Source organism: Phoca vitulina, unplaced genomic scaffold (genome assembly GCF_004348235.1).
Source record: "Phoca vitulina isolate PV1807 unplaced genomic scaffold, GSC_HSeal_1.0 scaffold52, whole genome shotgun sequence".
Taxonomy (NCBI): Eukaryota; Metazoa; Chordata; class Mammalia; order Carnivora; family Phocidae; genus Phoca; species Phoca vitulina.
The window spans coordinates 695,074-711,477 of record NW_022589755.1 but is presented as its reverse complement, the minus strand read 5'-3'; the positions used below and the strand labels follow the sequence as shown (position 1 = coordinate 711,477).

The following is a 16,404-nucleotide window of genomic DNA, read 5'->3' as shown; positions in this document are numbered from 1 at the left end:
AGGGTGGGCGTCTCCCTGCAAGCTGGCGTCCTGGTCTCCCGGGCCTGTGGCGCGGCCGTCCCCGTCTGTCTGTCGGAGCTGTTGTCATCGCCCGCGGCGAGCAGAGCGCTTCGTGTGCCCCGCGGGTCTCCTGAGTTTCCCCTTTGTGTGTAGGGAGCAGAGTAACACGGAGACGGTCACTTAATTTAGAGGATGTGGAGGGAAGGGTTGGGCACCGCAGCGGCCGGGCCGGACCCCGGGGCAGGAGCGGGAAGCCTCAGCCCACCGCCCCCGTCGTTGCTCAGAGCCGCTCACTAGCATTCTGAGAAGGGAAAGCACATGATAACGTTTCCTAGCATCGGTGGCTAAAACAGGTTATGGGCTCTATGTTGTTAGTACTCCCAGAGGTACGTATTCCGTTTTCTTAAATTCCCTTTACAGAAGCCTAATTGTATGGTTTTGATTTCAGGTTGTAAACATTGAAAGTCTGCGGCGGCAGCTCCTGGTTCTGCCAGTTCTCTCTGTCATGTAATCAACTAACTTTGTATGTGGATTTCAGTGTAAAGTATGCATGTTACTTTGGTGTGTATTTAATCATGGAAATTTAACTTTGCACTTATTTGTAATGTTTCTTTTAAATAAAAGTGACTAATTTTGTTGTACTCTGTAAAAAAAAAAACAAAAACAAAACAGAGGCGCCTGGGTGGCTCAGTCATTAAGCGTCTGCCTTCGGCTCAGGTCATGATCTCAGGGTCCTGGGATCAAGCCCTGCATCCGGCTCCCTGCTCAGCGGAGAGTCTGCTTCTCCCTCTCCCTCTGCCTGCCACTCTGCCTACCTGTGCTCTCTAGCTCTCTGTCAAATAAATAAAATCCTTAAAACAAAACAAACAAACAAAACAAAACAAAATTGGCAAGCTATTTCCTGCCATCACCCTCTCCCTCCTCAGGCACAGATAATTTGAGACTCTTAAAAAGTTCACCCTTTGATGCTTGTTGAGCCCAAACCATTTTATAAACTACCCCTCACAGTAAGTAGAACATTCAAGGTTAAAGAGGACTTAAACAGTAAGGCCTTGATTATTATCTTAGCCAAATCAACGTGGAGTAGATAGTTCTCCAGTTTGTGACTTGGAACCTGGAAAAACTAATCAGAAGTATCACATGAGACCAACATGTTCCTGAAAAAGGTAGTCATTCTCTATAAGCTGCCAGCCAAATTCATGTTGTTCTCTGGGTTATCATTGATTCAGGTCAATGCCCTGAAGGTATTCGAGGAGGAGGCAAAGCTGCCCCTAAGACCTCAGGTTACCGCTAATCTGCTCCAATTCATGGGAACCGAGGTCAGCTTCTCTGAGTACACTGGGGTAAGGACTGATGCGCACCGTGTGGACCTACCAGTTGGCAGAAGTGAAAGGGTCACAGAACTCTCAGTTACATAAATCTAGAGAGATCTCTGGACAATTTAGAAAATGCAACATACCCACACATACTTCCAACATTATAAAGAATCTCCCCACTGTAAAAGATTCAAATCAGGCAAATGGCTCCTCAAAGAGTTTCCACCAGGTGCGCCTGGGTGGCTCAGTCGTTAAGCGTCTGCCTTCGGCTCAGGTCATGATCCCGGGGTCCTGGGATCGAGCCCCGCATCGGGCTCCCTGCTCGGCGGGAAGCCTGCTTCTCCCTCTCCCACTCCCCCTTCTTGTGTTCCCTCTCTTGCTGTGTCTCTCTGTCAAATAAATATGTAAAATCTTAAAAAAAAAAAAAAAAAGTTTCCACCAGTGGCATTACACTGAATAAGGAAATTGCATATTCATTATACAACCATGCCTTTCTCTAGTGTGAACTCTCCAATGTTGAGAGAGGTTGGATTTTCCCCTAAAAGATTTCCCACATTCACTGCACTCATAAGGTCGTTCTCCAGTGTGAACCCTGTGATGATAAGAAAGAGCAGTACGAGTGATAAAAGATTTCCCACATTCACTGCATTCATGAGGCCTTTCTCCAGTGTGAACTCTGTGATGATAATGAAGGGCAGTACTACTTATAAAAGATTTCCCACACTCACTGCATTCATAAGGCCTTTCTCCTGTGTGAATTCTCTGATGATAATGGAAGCTGGAACTAAAAGTAAAAGATTTCCCACATTGGTTGCATTTGTAAGGGCTTCCTCCATTATGAATTCTCTGGTGTATTGAGAGTGAATGTTTTTGTCTAAAGGATTTCCCACATTCACTGCACTCATAAGGCCTCTCTCCTGTGTGACCTCTGTGATGATACCTGAGTGCAGAGCTAGAAGTAAAAGATTTCCCACACTCACTGCATTCATAAGGCCTTTCTCCTCTGTGGGATCTCTGATGATAACTGAGGGCAGAGCGAGAGGTAAAAGATTTCTCACATTCACTGCACTCAAAAGGTTTTTCTCCAGAATGAACTCTATGATGATACTGGAGTTCATACCTACAAATAAAAGATTTCCCACATTCATTACACTCATAAAACCTTTCACTTGAATGAACCTTTAGGTGCATATTGAGGCTATTTCTTCGGGTAAAGGACTTGCCACATTCACTGCACTCATGAGGCCTTTCTCCAGTGTGAACTCTGCGATGATATTGAAGAGCACTATGAGTGCTAAAAGATTTCCCACATTCGTGGCACTCATGAGGCCTTTCTCCAGTGTGAACTCTGTGGTGATAATGGAGGGCAGTACTACTTATAAAAGATTTCCCACACTCACTGCACTCATAAGGCCTTTCTCCTGTGTGAATTCTCTCATGATAATGGAAACTGGAACTACAAGAAAAAGATTTCCCACATTTGTTGCATTTGTAAGGGTTTCCTCTACTATGAATTTTCTGGTGTATTGAGAGGGAATGTTTTTGTCTAAAGGATTTCCCACATTCACTGCACTCATAAGGCCTCTCTCCTGTGTGACCTCTGTGATGATACCTGAGTGCAGAGCTAGAAGTAAAAGATTTTCCACACTCACTGCATTCATAAGGCCTTTCTCCTCTGTGTGATCTCTGATGATAACTGAGGGCAGAGCGATAGGTAAAAGATTTCCCACATTCACTGCACTCAAAAGGTTTTTCTCCAGAGTGACTTCTATGATGATACTGGAGTTCATACCTACAAATAAAAGATTTCCCACATTCACTACACTCATAAGGCCTTTCACCTGAGTGAACCTTTAGGTGCATATTGAGTCTATGTCTTCGGGTAAAGGACTTGCCACATTCACTGCACTCATAAGGCCTTTCTCCAGTGTGAACTCTGTGGTGATAATGGAGAGTAGTATGAGTGCTAAAAGATCTCCCACATTCACTGCACACAAAGGACTGTCTTCCAAGGTGGACACCCTGGTCCTGAATATGCGTGTGTTTGGGACCAAAGGCGTTCTTGCATTCTCCCCAGGTGTCATGACTTTTTCTGCTTTGTAAAGTTGCCCTGCACTGGGTGATTTCCTTTGGATTCTCCCCAGTATGAGTGGCCTCTTGCTGCAGATGCCCTGAGCCAGACAGGAAGTCCTTCTGAACTTCTCCACAGGTAAAGGGCTTTCCTGAAGCATGGAATCCCCAGGTCTTCACAACAGAGGCCCTGTCCACACGGCTTCTGAAGGGTTCTGCACCCACGTGCTGCTCCTGCTGCTGCTGAAACTTTACACTGAAATAAAACTGTTTCCCACAGGCCCCACACCTCAACAGTTTCTGGCTGTTTTCTTTTCCCTGGTGCGCAGCCAAGTGGAAAATGTCTCTCAAGACTGGACCACACATCTCACAGGGGTGGGTCTTCCGGCAAGACTGAGCTGCCTTGGGCGTCCTGGTCTGTGACACGCCTACAGAAGTGCTCTGGGCAAAGGGTGCCTCCTTATCCTCTGCTCCACAGCAACAACCTGAAGGCAAAGAAGCGCTGGTGAAATTTGTGTTGACTATAGCGAGGGGGTGAGCCCATCACATACATCATCTGTCCTCCCTGGGCACAAGTTTATAGCATGCTTTTCCAGACACTGGAGATGAAATTCAATTGAAGGAGTGGCCACTGTGCATTACTGGGCCCCTAAGGTCAAAGTATTGTGGAGAGCACACTAGCCAGAAGGAAGAGAGGCAGGCTCTACAACTTGTTCTCTGCCCACAGCTTCATGTTGGCCTGTTTCATGGCTGAGTAGAAGGCTGTGGGAAAATCCACTCACAAGAAATTTGCTGCTGTTCAAGGTCAGTTTAAGTATATGTCAACATCTCACGGCAAACTGGGCAAGTGTGGATGCCAAAGTACACAGAAAGAGCAGTGAGAGAAATGGGTGAGATGTAGAGGCCTGAGAAGCACCGATTACCCCTGCACTGCAAGTCATGTAATTACAAAAGGAGTAGAGCCCAGAAGTCCACAAATTGTCAACAGTGAAGAAGGAAAGACAGAAACGGGGTGTGGCCATCAGCAATCACACCGAACTCTGGTTGAACAAACAAAGGTGCCCAGTATGATCTGAACACAGGCCTGATATCACACCTTTCCCAGCTGCCATTCATGAGAAACAGGGCCCCTGTGAGCTCACCTGTTCATGCCCGGAGCATGTCCATACTATGATACCCAAAGGACTCTTCCCTGTAAGCCCTCCTGAGCAACTACAGGGTACCAGGAGGATAGAAATAATGCAGGAAAAGTGCGCCTGGGTGGCTCCGTCAGTTGGGCATCCGACCCTTGATCACAGATCAGGTATTGATCGCAGGGTCATGAATTCAAGCCCTGTGTTGGACTCCATACTGGGTATGGATCCTACTTAAGAAAAGAAAGGAAAGAAGAAAAAGAAAAGGGCAAGGAAAGGGCAAAGGAAAGGAAAGGAAAGGGAAAGGAAAAGGAAAGACAAGGAAAGAAATATTAGAGGAAAACAGGCCAAGTGGATGGCCAGCACTGTCCCAGAGCTACTCAGGATACAAAGCACCCAGACAAGCATCCTATGTGACTGATGTCAGCAGGATGGTAGAATAGGAGATACCATCCTTCACCTCAACAAAAATGAATTCAAGAGCTGTCCATGAATGACATTAGCTTCAGAGGGCTCAAAAATCCAATTAAGGCCAATTACTACACAGTGGAGCATAGAGGAGAGTGCAAGCATGCAGAAAGGACAGCTGGAGACTTTACTGGCGGAGATGTGGGGATGGGGCAGAAATAAGGGCTGCACCGATCTCTATCACTCCCACAAGGCAGGTGCTTCAGCAGTCCCTGCTCAGCAGACTCCAGCTGCCTGCTCCACAGCGGACACTGGCATCTTGTGCCGAGTTAACCAACACGCATCACTCTCATGGACTCAGTGAATATAAAGCTACTGTGTCCTGCTCCCCCCACTCAGGAGCTGCTGTTGTGCAGCTCCAGGACAAGGACTACAACTGCCCCCCAACCCTGTGCATGTCCTGGGCCCCAGATCTGCGCCTATGTGTGCCAGCATTCCAGACCCTGACCCCCCACTGCATCAGGTCCACCTGTGTCTTCCAGGGAATGGAAATGTTCTCCAGATAGGCTAGCCAGATGCCAGGACCTCACAGCCACTGTATCTCCATGCACACGCAGACACAAACTTCCTGGCTGCTTGGGGTGTGGCTGCAACTCACAAAGCAAACTAACACCACTGAGGTGTAATCAGTGTCCCAGGGCCAAAACTGCTGTCACTCTGAAAGTGCCCGCACACCAGACCCTCTTCCATGGCTACTCCATGAGTGCCAGCCCATCAGACACCAGGGCCGCTGCCACCACCCACAGGGTGCCTAAAAGTCAAACTCAGCACTGACATCAACTCTGCCACAATACTCTCCATGGAAAAAAAAGCCATCAGGTGTTCCTCAGCAGTCTTCTCCACTGCTTTGGATACTACAGCCTTGACCATCCTGCTGTCTCTTCCCGATGCCTTCGCTGATGCTGACAGGTGACAGAGCTGCACAGAGAGTTTATCACTGGGCCTTCCCCAGATCCAGAACGGCCACACCCCACGAAGCTGACACCCTTGCACCCACCTGTAGGTGAAGGACTCTCCTGACCAAAAGTACCACAAAGTCTGGAAGAAGTGACCACACCATCAAATGTGCAAACATCAACGCAAGGATGTAAGAAACAAAAAATCAAGGAAACATAACACCATCAAAGGAATACAGTAATTTATCAGAAAACACACCCAAGGAAATGGAGATATGCAATCTATTGGACAAAATTCAAAATAATTGTTGTAACAAAGTTTAGTGAGCTACAAGAAAACACAGGTAGACGATTCAACAAGATACACAATAAACAAAATAAGCTGTTCAACAAAGATATAGAAATCATAAAAAGGAACAAAATGGGTTGGCCAAGGATGCAGTGAGGTGTAGTCACTGGTGGCCACTGGTGGTCTGAGTGGAGTGAGGAGTAGACTCACCTGAGAGTTGCATGTTATAGGCACACCTGCATCCAGATGCCCACAGGTGCCTGCCCCCACTGAGGTCACAGACATTGGCAGAGAGGAACAACAGGGTGGAGAGTCACACCACACTTTATACTAGCAATACAGGGGAGTTCCTGATGTGCCACTCTCCAAAAGGAGGGTCAGATATAAGCACTGAAAACTGAATCAATAGTTGGTAATAGTCCACCTAATCACTGATGGGACTCCTAATGAGGCCACAAGCAGCTGGGAAGACATCAAAATATGAGGAAATGGAGCAGTACTAGATCATAATATATACTTAATACAACACTAAATCCTCTTAATACCACCTACTTTTTAAGAACAAGGATGGCATATAATGTGTGGGAGAGAAGAAGGTTTCTGTCTTTCTATATAGACTATCCTTAATGAACTGGTCTTTGTAGCAGAACTGTTCTACTCATTCTTCGTGTTAGAAAACTTCCCACAGGGCTGCACCAGCACAACCAGCCTGTGCTTTTACAGTCTCTTCTTATCAATTACCAGAGTGATCTATGTGACCTTCCACCACTGGACTTGTATGGGTGGGTATTAAACTCTTCAGGCATAATTAAACCAACCAGAAACAAGATGGTATATGTATTCGTTTTGTCTTAGGTGTCTAGCTCTGAAATATCAACTAGATGGAAATACTGGAGACCCATTTAATTTGCAGCAAAGATGCTTTGCTTTGCTTCTGTTAAAGGATTAGGACTTTGGGAGGCTTAAACTGCAGAAGTTTAGTTTATTGTACTCTTGTACTGCCCTTGTTTTTTGAATATTCCAACTTATAACTGTTGCATCAGAAGAAACATTTCAACAAAGTGTCCTTTGGATATTAACAACTGCAATCATCTGATGACTTTCTTATCCTCTAACTAAAAGTTACTCATTTGAGATGTTGTTTGTTTAGAATCAAGGTCCTTTATATATTTACATGTTACAGGTGATGGAAATCATTCCAAAGGGGCTATTTTAGAATACATGTAGGGGCACCTGGGTGGCTCAGTGGGTTAAGTGTCTGATTTCCGCTCAGGTCATGATACTAGGGTCCTGGGATCAAGCCCCTTATGGGGCTCTGTGCTCGGTGGAGAGTCTGCTTCTCTCTCTCCCTCTGCCCCTCCCCTCTGCTTGTGCTCATACGTGCTTTCTCTCAAATAAATAAAATCTTAAAAAGAGAGAAAGAATACATGTAGAGAAATGCTTTGAACTAGTGTGATATAAACTATACAATAAAATGGAAATTTCATATATTCACAAAAATTCTGAACGGGTAAAAATTAACTTAATCTCTGGTATTAAATGTTTACATTAAAAGAAGATGGTGACACTGTCCCATTAAAAAAATGCGGGGAAAAGAGAAAGAGTCCAAGATGGCGGAGGAGTAGGAGACCTTAGTTTTGTCTGGTCCCAGGAATTTGGCTAGATAGCTATCAAATTATTCTGAATACCTGTGAACTCAACGGGAGACCTAAGAAAAGAATTGCTGCATGTCTACAAATAGAAAAGCAACCGCTTTCTGAAAGGTAGGAGGTGTGGAGAAGTGAATTCAAGTTGATATATCAGAAGATAAACCACGGGGGTAGGGAGCCTCTGGAAGCCGGCCACTGGAAAGTGATACAGTAGCAGAATGCAAAATCAGAACTTTTAGAAGGCTGTTCCAGTGAGGTATGTCCCTGCCTGAAAGGTGCTCAGGTAGCAAGCAAGGAAGAATACTAGGTGGGACAGTGTGGTCTCAGGATCCTTGGGGTCACAGAAAGAACGGGGGTGCCTGAATGCTGCAAAGTTCCCAGACATTGGAGCGAGGAATCCGGCTGCAATCAGGGAGCCCAAGAGTGGGGACTCAGCTCAGTGTTGCCATAAACCATGAACTGCCACACAGTAGGGTGACCACTCTCCAAGCAGGGGCTCAGCAAGCGTCAGAGCCCTGGCGAGATCCCTCTTCCGCATGTGCACTGCAGGGGTCTACAGGGTTTGGAGACTCCCAGGGTCCCAAACGCTTCGTCACAGGCTGGGTGAGCCACGGAGTATGGCCAGAGACCAGGGAGCCAGGAGTGACTGCCTGCTTTTCCCTGAGGGTGCACTGAGGAGTGGGGGCCGTGAGGTTCTGGCTCTGGGCCTGGAGACTGGGAGGCCACCATTTTCGTTATCATCTGCTTAAGCTGCAGGGAAAGCCTTCAGGGAACAAAAGCCATATATAGTAATCCAGAGCCCCTTACTTAGCCGGGCCTCCTGACAAGAGGGATACAATTCCTCCCAGGGCAAAGACAACTGAGCATCAGCGCAAGAGGCCCTTCCCCCAGAAGATCAACAAGAACGTCCCACTAAGACCAAGTTTACTGATCACACAGAACTGCAAAACTCCAGCACTAGGGGAAAACAGTACATAGAATTCATGGTATTTTTCTCATGATTCCTTAGCCTTTCAATTTTAATTTTTTTCTTTTTCCTTTTCAACTAATTTCTTATTTTATCAACTCTTTTTTTAAAGTCTTTTTTAATTTTCATTTTTAGAGTTAACATTCTATTCTTCTATTGTATTTAATTATATTTTTGTATATATATGTATTTCTTTCTTTACAGTTTTGGGATGCAGTTTCATATAACAAACACACCAAAATACACACAGAATGTAATGTATCGCTCTGTTCTCTTCACCTAATTATATTCTTTTTCTACGTCTTCTTTTTTTTTTTTTAAAGATTTTATTTATTTGACAGAGAGAAACACAGCGAGAGAGGGAATACAAGCAGGGGGAGTGGGAGAAGAAGCAGGCTTCCCGCTGAGCAGGGAGCCCAATACAGGGCTCGATCCCAGAACCCTGGGATCATGACCTGAGCCGAAGGTAGACACTTAACAACTGAGCCACCCAGGCGCCCCATTTTTAAGTCTTTTTTAATTTTCATCTTTACAATTACATTCTATTCCTTCAATGTATTTAATTTTATTCTTGTATATATAAGTTTTTCTTTCTTCATAATTTTGGGATGTAGTTTCTTCTAATAAACAGAACAAAATACACCCCGGATACAGTGTATGTTTACCTGTTTATATTTTTTTCTTGTCTTTAATTTTCATTTGTAAAGTTACACTCTATTCTTTCGCTGTATTTAATTTTATTTTTGTACATACTTGTTTTTCGTTCCTTACACTTTTGGGATCTAGTTTTCTAACAAACAGACCAAAATACACACAGGATCCAGTGTACTGCTCTATTCTGTTCACCTGATTATATTCTCTCTCACTTTTTAACGATTTTTATTTTTTTTGGTTTCTGGTCTCTTCTGATTTCTTTAGTGTATATTTCTAAGGGGTTGTTGTTGCCATTTTAGCATTCTGTTCTCTCGTCCATCTATTCTCTGGACAGAACGCCAAGACAGAAAAACTTACCTCAAAAAAGAGAACAAGAGGCAATACTGACTGCCTAGGACCTAATCAGTATCGATATAAGTAAGATGCGGAACTAGAGTTCAGAAAAACAGTTATAAAGATACTAGAGGGGCTTGAAAAAAAGTATAGAAGACAATAGAGAATCCCTTTCTGAAGAAATAAAAGAACTAAAATCTAGTCAAGTTGAAATAAAAAAAGCTATCAATGAGATGCCATTAAAAATGCAGGTTCTAGGGGTGCCTGGGTGGCTCAGTCGGTTAAGCGTCGGCCTTCAGCTCAGGTCATGATCCCAGGGTCCTGGGATCAAGCACCACGTCAGGCTCCTTGCTCAATGGGAGCCTGCTTCCCCCCCTCCCTTTGCCTGCTGCACCTTCTGTTTGTGCGCTCTGTCAAATAATTAAAATCTAAAAAAAATGGAGGCTCTAACTGCTAGGATAAATGAGGCAGAAGAGAGAATTAGTGATATAGAAGACAAAATGATGGAGAATAAAGAAGCTGAGAAAAAGAGAGATAAACAAGTACTGAATCACAAGGGGAGAATTTGAGAGATAAGTGATACCATAAAGTGAAATAATATTAGAATAATTGGGATGCCAGAAGAAGAGGAAAGAGAAGGGTGGAGCAGAAGGCATACTGGAGCAAATTATAGCAGAGACCTTCTCTAATCTAGGGAAGGAAACAGGCATCAAAGTCCAGGAGACACAGAGAATACCCCTCAAAATCAATAAAAATAGGTCAACACTTCGACATATAAATAGTGAAGCTTGCAATCCTCAGAGACAAAGAGAAACTCCTGCAAGCATCTTGGGACAAGAGGTCCATAACTTACAAGGGTAGAAAAATTAGGCAGCAAACCCATCCATAGAGACCTGGAAGGCCAGAAAGGACTGGCATGATATATTCAGGGTCCTAAATGATAAAAATAGGCAACCAAGAATACTTTATCCAGCAAGGCTGTCATTCAGAATAGAAGGAGAGATAAAGAGCTTCCAGGACAAAGAGAAACTAAAAGAATTTGTGTCACTAAACCAGCCCTGCAAGAAATATTAAAGGGGATCCTTTAAGCGAAGAGAGAACCCAAAAGAAACAAAGACCAGAAAGGAACAGAGAAAATATACAGAAACAGTGACTATTCAGGTAATAAAATGGCACTAAACTCTTTATCTTTCAATAGTTACTCTGAATGTAAATTGCCTAAATGCCCCAATCAAAAGACACACGGTATCAGATTGGATAAAAAAAAGCAAGACCCATCGATATGCTGTCTGCAAAAGACTCATTCTAGACCCAAAGACACCTCCAGATTGAAAATAAGGGAGTAGAAAACCATTTATTAAGCTAATGGACATCAAAAGAAAGGTGGGGTGGCAATCCTTATATCAGACAAATTAGATTTTAAACCAAAGGCTGTAATAAGAGATGAGAAAGGACACTATATCAGACTTATTGTCTATCCAAACAAGAAGATTTAACAATTGTAAATATTTATGCCCCTAACATGGGAGCAGCCAATTATATGAAACAATTAATAACCAAAACAAAGAAACATATTAATAATAATACAATAATAGTAGGGAACTTTAACACCCCACTCATTGCAATGGACCGATCATCTAAGCAGAAGATCAAGAAGGAAATAATGGCTTTGAATGACACACTGGACTGGATGGACTTCAAAGATATATTCAGCATTCCATCCTAAAGCAACAGAATACACATTCTTCTCGAGTGCACATGGAACATTCTCCAGAACAGATCACATGCTGGGTCACAAATCACGTCTCAATTGGTACCAAAAGACTGGGATCATTCCCTGCATAGTTTGAGACTACAATGTTTTGAAATTTGAACTCAATCACAAGAGGAAAGTTGGAAAGAACGCAAATACATGGAGGCTAAAGAGCATCCTACTAAAGAATGAATGGGTCAACCAGGAAATTAAAAAAGAATTTAAAAAATTCATGGAAACAAATGAAAATGAAAACACAACTGTTCAAAACCTTTGGGATGCAGCAAAGGCAGTCCTAAGAGGGAAGTATATAGCAATACAAGCCTTTCTCAAGAAACAAGAAAGGTCTCAAATACACAACCTAATCTTACACCTAAAGGAGCTAGAGAAAGAACAGCAAATAAAGCCTAAACCCAGCAGGAGAACAGAATAAAGGTTAGAGCAGAAATCAATGAAATAGAAACCAAAAGAACAGTAGAACAGATCAACGGAAGTAGGAGCTGGTTCCTTAAACGAATTAGTAAGATCGATAAACCCTGGCCAGACTTATCAAAAAGAAAAGAGAAAGGACCCAAATAAATAAAATCATGAATGAAAGAGGAGAGACCTCAACCAACACCGACAAAATACAAGCAATTATAAAAACATACTATTAGCAACTATATGCCAAAAAATTAGGCAATCTCAAAGAAATGGATGCATTCCTAGAGACATATAAACTACCAAAACTGAAACAGGAAGAAATAGAAAACTTGAACAGACCCATAACCAGCAAGGAAATTGAAGCAGGGATCAAATATCTCCCAACAAACAAAAGTCCAGGGCTGGATGGCTTCCCAGGGGAATTCTACCAAACATTTCAAGATTTAAGACCTATTCTTCTGAAGCTGTTTCAAAAAATAGAAATGGAAGGAAAACTTCCAAACTCATTTTATGAGGCCAGCATTACCTTGATCCCAAAACCAAAGACCCCATCAAAAAGAATTACAGACCAATATCCCTGATGAACATGGATGCAAAAATTCTCACCAAGATACTAGCCAATAGGATCCAACAGTACAGTAAAAGGATTATTCACCATGACCAAGTGAGATTTATTCCTGGACTGCAAGGGTGGTTCAACATCCACAAATCAATCAATGTGATACACTACATTAATAAAAGTAAGGACAATAACCATATGATCCTCTCAACAGATGAAGAAAAAGCATCTGACAAAATACAGCAAGCACCCTTTCTTGATTAAAACTCTTCACAGTGTAGGGATAGAGGGACATATACCCTCAATACCATAAAAGCCATATATGAAAAGCCCACAACAAATACCATTCTTAATGGGGAAAAACTGAGAGCTTTCCCTGTAAGGTCAGGAATATGGCAGGGATGTCCACTCTCACCACTATTTTTCAACATAGTACTAGAAGTCCTAGCCTCAGCAATCAGACAACAAAAAGAAATAAAAGGCATCTGAATCAGCAAAAGAAAAGTCAAACTCTCACTCTGCAGATAACATGATACTCTATGTGGAAAACCCAAAATATTCCACCCCAATATTGCTAGAACTCATACAGGAATTCAGCAAAGTGGCAGGATATAAAATCAATGCACAGAAATCACAAAGAGACAGAAGAAAGAGAAATTAAGGAATCAAGCTCATTTACAACTGCACCAAAACCCATAAGATACCTAGGAATAAACCTAACCAAAGAGGCAAAGGATCTGTACCCAGAAAATTATAGAACACTCATGAAAGAAATTGAGGAAGACACAAAGAAATGGAAAAATATCCCATTGCTCATGGATTGGAAGAACAAATATTGTTAAACTATCTATGCTACCTAGAGCGATCTATACATTTGATACCGTAGCAATCACTATCAAAATTCAATACTTGATACATTCTATACAATGCTATACAATGCAGCATTCAGTGCTATATATTCAATAGTATAGCAATCCCTATCAAAATACCATTAACTTTTTTTTTTTTTTAATATTTTATTTATTTATCTGACAGAGAGAGACACAGCAAGAGAGGGAACACAAGCAGGGGGAGTGGGAGAGGGAGAAGCAGGGTTCCTGCCGAGCAGGGAGCCTGATGCGGGGCTCAATCCCAGGACCCTGGGACCATGACCTGAGCTGAAGGCAGCCGCTTAACTGACTGAGCCACCCAGGTGCCCCAAAATACCATTAACTTTTTTCACAGAGCTGGCACAAATAATCCTAAAATTTGTATGGAACCAGCAAAGACCCCAAATAGCCAAAGGAATGTTGAAAAAGAAAACCAAAGCTGGTGGCATCACAATTCCAGACTTGAAGCTCTATTACAAAGCTGTCATCATCAAGACAGTATGGTACTGGCAAAAACAAACACACAGATCAAGGAAACAGAATAGAGAACCCAGAAATGGACCCTCAACTCTTGGTCAACTAATCTTCAACAAAGCAGGAAAGAATATCCAATGGAAAAAAGACAGTCTCTTCAACAAATGGTGTTGGGAAAACTGGACAGCCACATGCAGAAGAATGAAACTGGACCATTTCCTCACACCATACACAAAAATAGACTCAAAATGGATGAAAGACATAAATGTGAGACAGAAATACATCCAAATCCTAGAGCAGAACACAGGCAGCAACCTCTGTGACCTCAGCCACAGCAACTTCTTGCTGGACACCTCTCTAAAGGGAAACAAAGGCAAAAATGAACTATTGGGACTTTGTCAAGATAAAAAGCTTTTGCACAGCAAAGGAAACAGTCAACAAAACCAAAAACAGCCGATAGAATGGGAAACGATATTTGCAAATGTCTTATCAGACGAAGGGCTAGTATCCAAAATCTATAAAGAACTTATCAAACTAAACACCCAAAGAACAAATAATCCAATCAAGGAATGGGCAGAAGACATGAACAGACATTTCTGCAAAGAAGACATACAAATGGCCAACAGACACATGAAAAAATACTCAACATCATTCGGCATCAGGAAAATAAAATCAATATCACAATGAGATACCACCTCACACCAGTCAGAATGGCTAAAATTGACAAGTCAGGAAACAACAGATGTTGGCGAGGATGCAGAGAAAGGGAAACCTCTTACACTGTTGGTGGGAACGCAAGCTGGTGCAGCCACTCTGGAAAACAGTATGGAGGTTCCTCAAAAAGTTGAAAATAGAGCTACCCTATAACCCAGCAATTGCACTACAAGATACAAATGTAATGAACTGAAGGGGCACCTGCACCCCAATATTTATAGCAACAATGTCCACAATAGCCAAATTATGGAAAGATCCCAGATGTCCATCGATAGATGAATGGATACAGAAGATGTGGGGTGTATACACACACACACACACACACACACACACACACACACACACTGGAATACTACTCAGCCATCAAAAAAAAAAAAAGAAATCCTGCCATTTGCAATGAAGTGGATGGAACTAGAGGGTATTATGATAAGCAAAATAAGTCAATTACAGAAAGTCAATTATCATATGATCTCACTGATATGTGGAATTTAAGAAACAAAACAGATGATCATAGGGGAAGGAGAGAAAAATAAAACAAGATGAAATCAGAGAGGGAGACAAACCATTAGAGACTCTTTTTTTTTTTTTTTTTTAAGATTTTATTTATTTGACAGAGAGAGACACAGCAAGAGAGGGAACACAAGCAGGGAGAGTGGGAGAGGAAGAGGGAGAAGAAGGCTTCCCGCTGAGCAGGGAACCCGATGCGGGGCTCGATCCCAGAACCCTGGGATCATGACCTGAGCCAAAGGCAGATGCTTAACCATCTGAGCCACCCAGGCGCCCCGCATTAGAGACTCTTAATCATAGGAAACAAACTGAGGGTTGCTGGAGGGGAGAAGGGTGGGGGGATGGGGTAACTGGGTGATGGACATTAAGGAGGACACAAGATGTAATGAGCACTGGGTATTATATAGAATTGCTGAATCACTGAACTCTACCTCTGAAACTAATAATACACTATATGTTAATTAATTGAATTTAAATTAAAAAAATAAGTACATGAGAAAAGGGGGAGGGGAGAACCAAACAGAAACTCTAATGCTGAATGAAATGAAAAAATGCAACGGACAGCATCAACAGCCAACGTTGTCAAACGAAACATAGGATCTGTGAACTTGAAGGTAGGTCTTTACATTATCCAGCAGAGAAGTAAAAAAGGAAAAACAAGAAGGAATAAAGAAAGCCTATAAGGATTATGGAACTTGAAGCAAAATTCATGGAATAAGCCCATGAAGAATAAGAGAAAGATAAGAGCAGAAAACTTAAGGAAATCATGGCTGAAAACTTCCCAAATCTAGGGAGAGAAGTGGACATTCAGGTACATGATGTTCACCGACCCCATACATTCTACCCAAATATGATGTCGCTAAAACACATAATAATAAAACTGTCAAGAAACGATTATGACGAGAAAATTTCAAAAGCAGCTAGGGAAAAGAAATTCGTGTTATAAAATGGAACACCCACAAGGATATATGGAGATTTCTCAGAAGAAACATTATGAGCCAGAAAAGAGTGGGAAGTTAGATTCAAAAAACTGGGGTGGGGGTGGGGAGGGAAGCCAAGGAAAAATAGTGTACTTAACAAAGCTGTCCTTCAGAAACAAAAAAGAGATAAAGATAATTAGGTAGTTCAGCATCATCAGACCTTCTTTACAAGACTAAAGACAGTTCGTCAAGCTGAAACCAAAGAACCTAAGTAGTAACATGAAAACAAATCAAAATATAAAGCATACTGCTAAAAGTAAGTACACAGTAAAATCCAGAGACACTGTAATATGATGGTATTTAAATGACTTAACTCTAGTATAAAGGTTAAAAGCATTAAAAACAACTAG

General features: G+C 42.4%; 1 protein-coding gene across 4 annotated transcripts in view; it reads right to left on the bottom strand.

Annotated features, from left to right (window-relative positions):
* Window positions 1-1,692: 1,692 nt before the first annotated feature.
* Window positions 1,693-16,404, bottom strand: part of LOC116622250 (zinc finger protein 256-like) — a 115,279-nt gene continuing 100,567 nt past the window's right edge. For all 4 annotated transcript variants that reach the window (XM_032388568.1, XM_032388570.1, XM_032388567.1 and 1 more), the window contains one exon: window positions 1,693-3,871. In XM_032388568.1, the coding sequence (XP_032244459.1) occupies window positions 1,764-3,871 (2,108 nt within the window). In that variant the 3' untranslated portion in view covers window positions 1,693-1,763. The remainder of the gene's footprint in view (window positions 3,872-16,404) is intronic.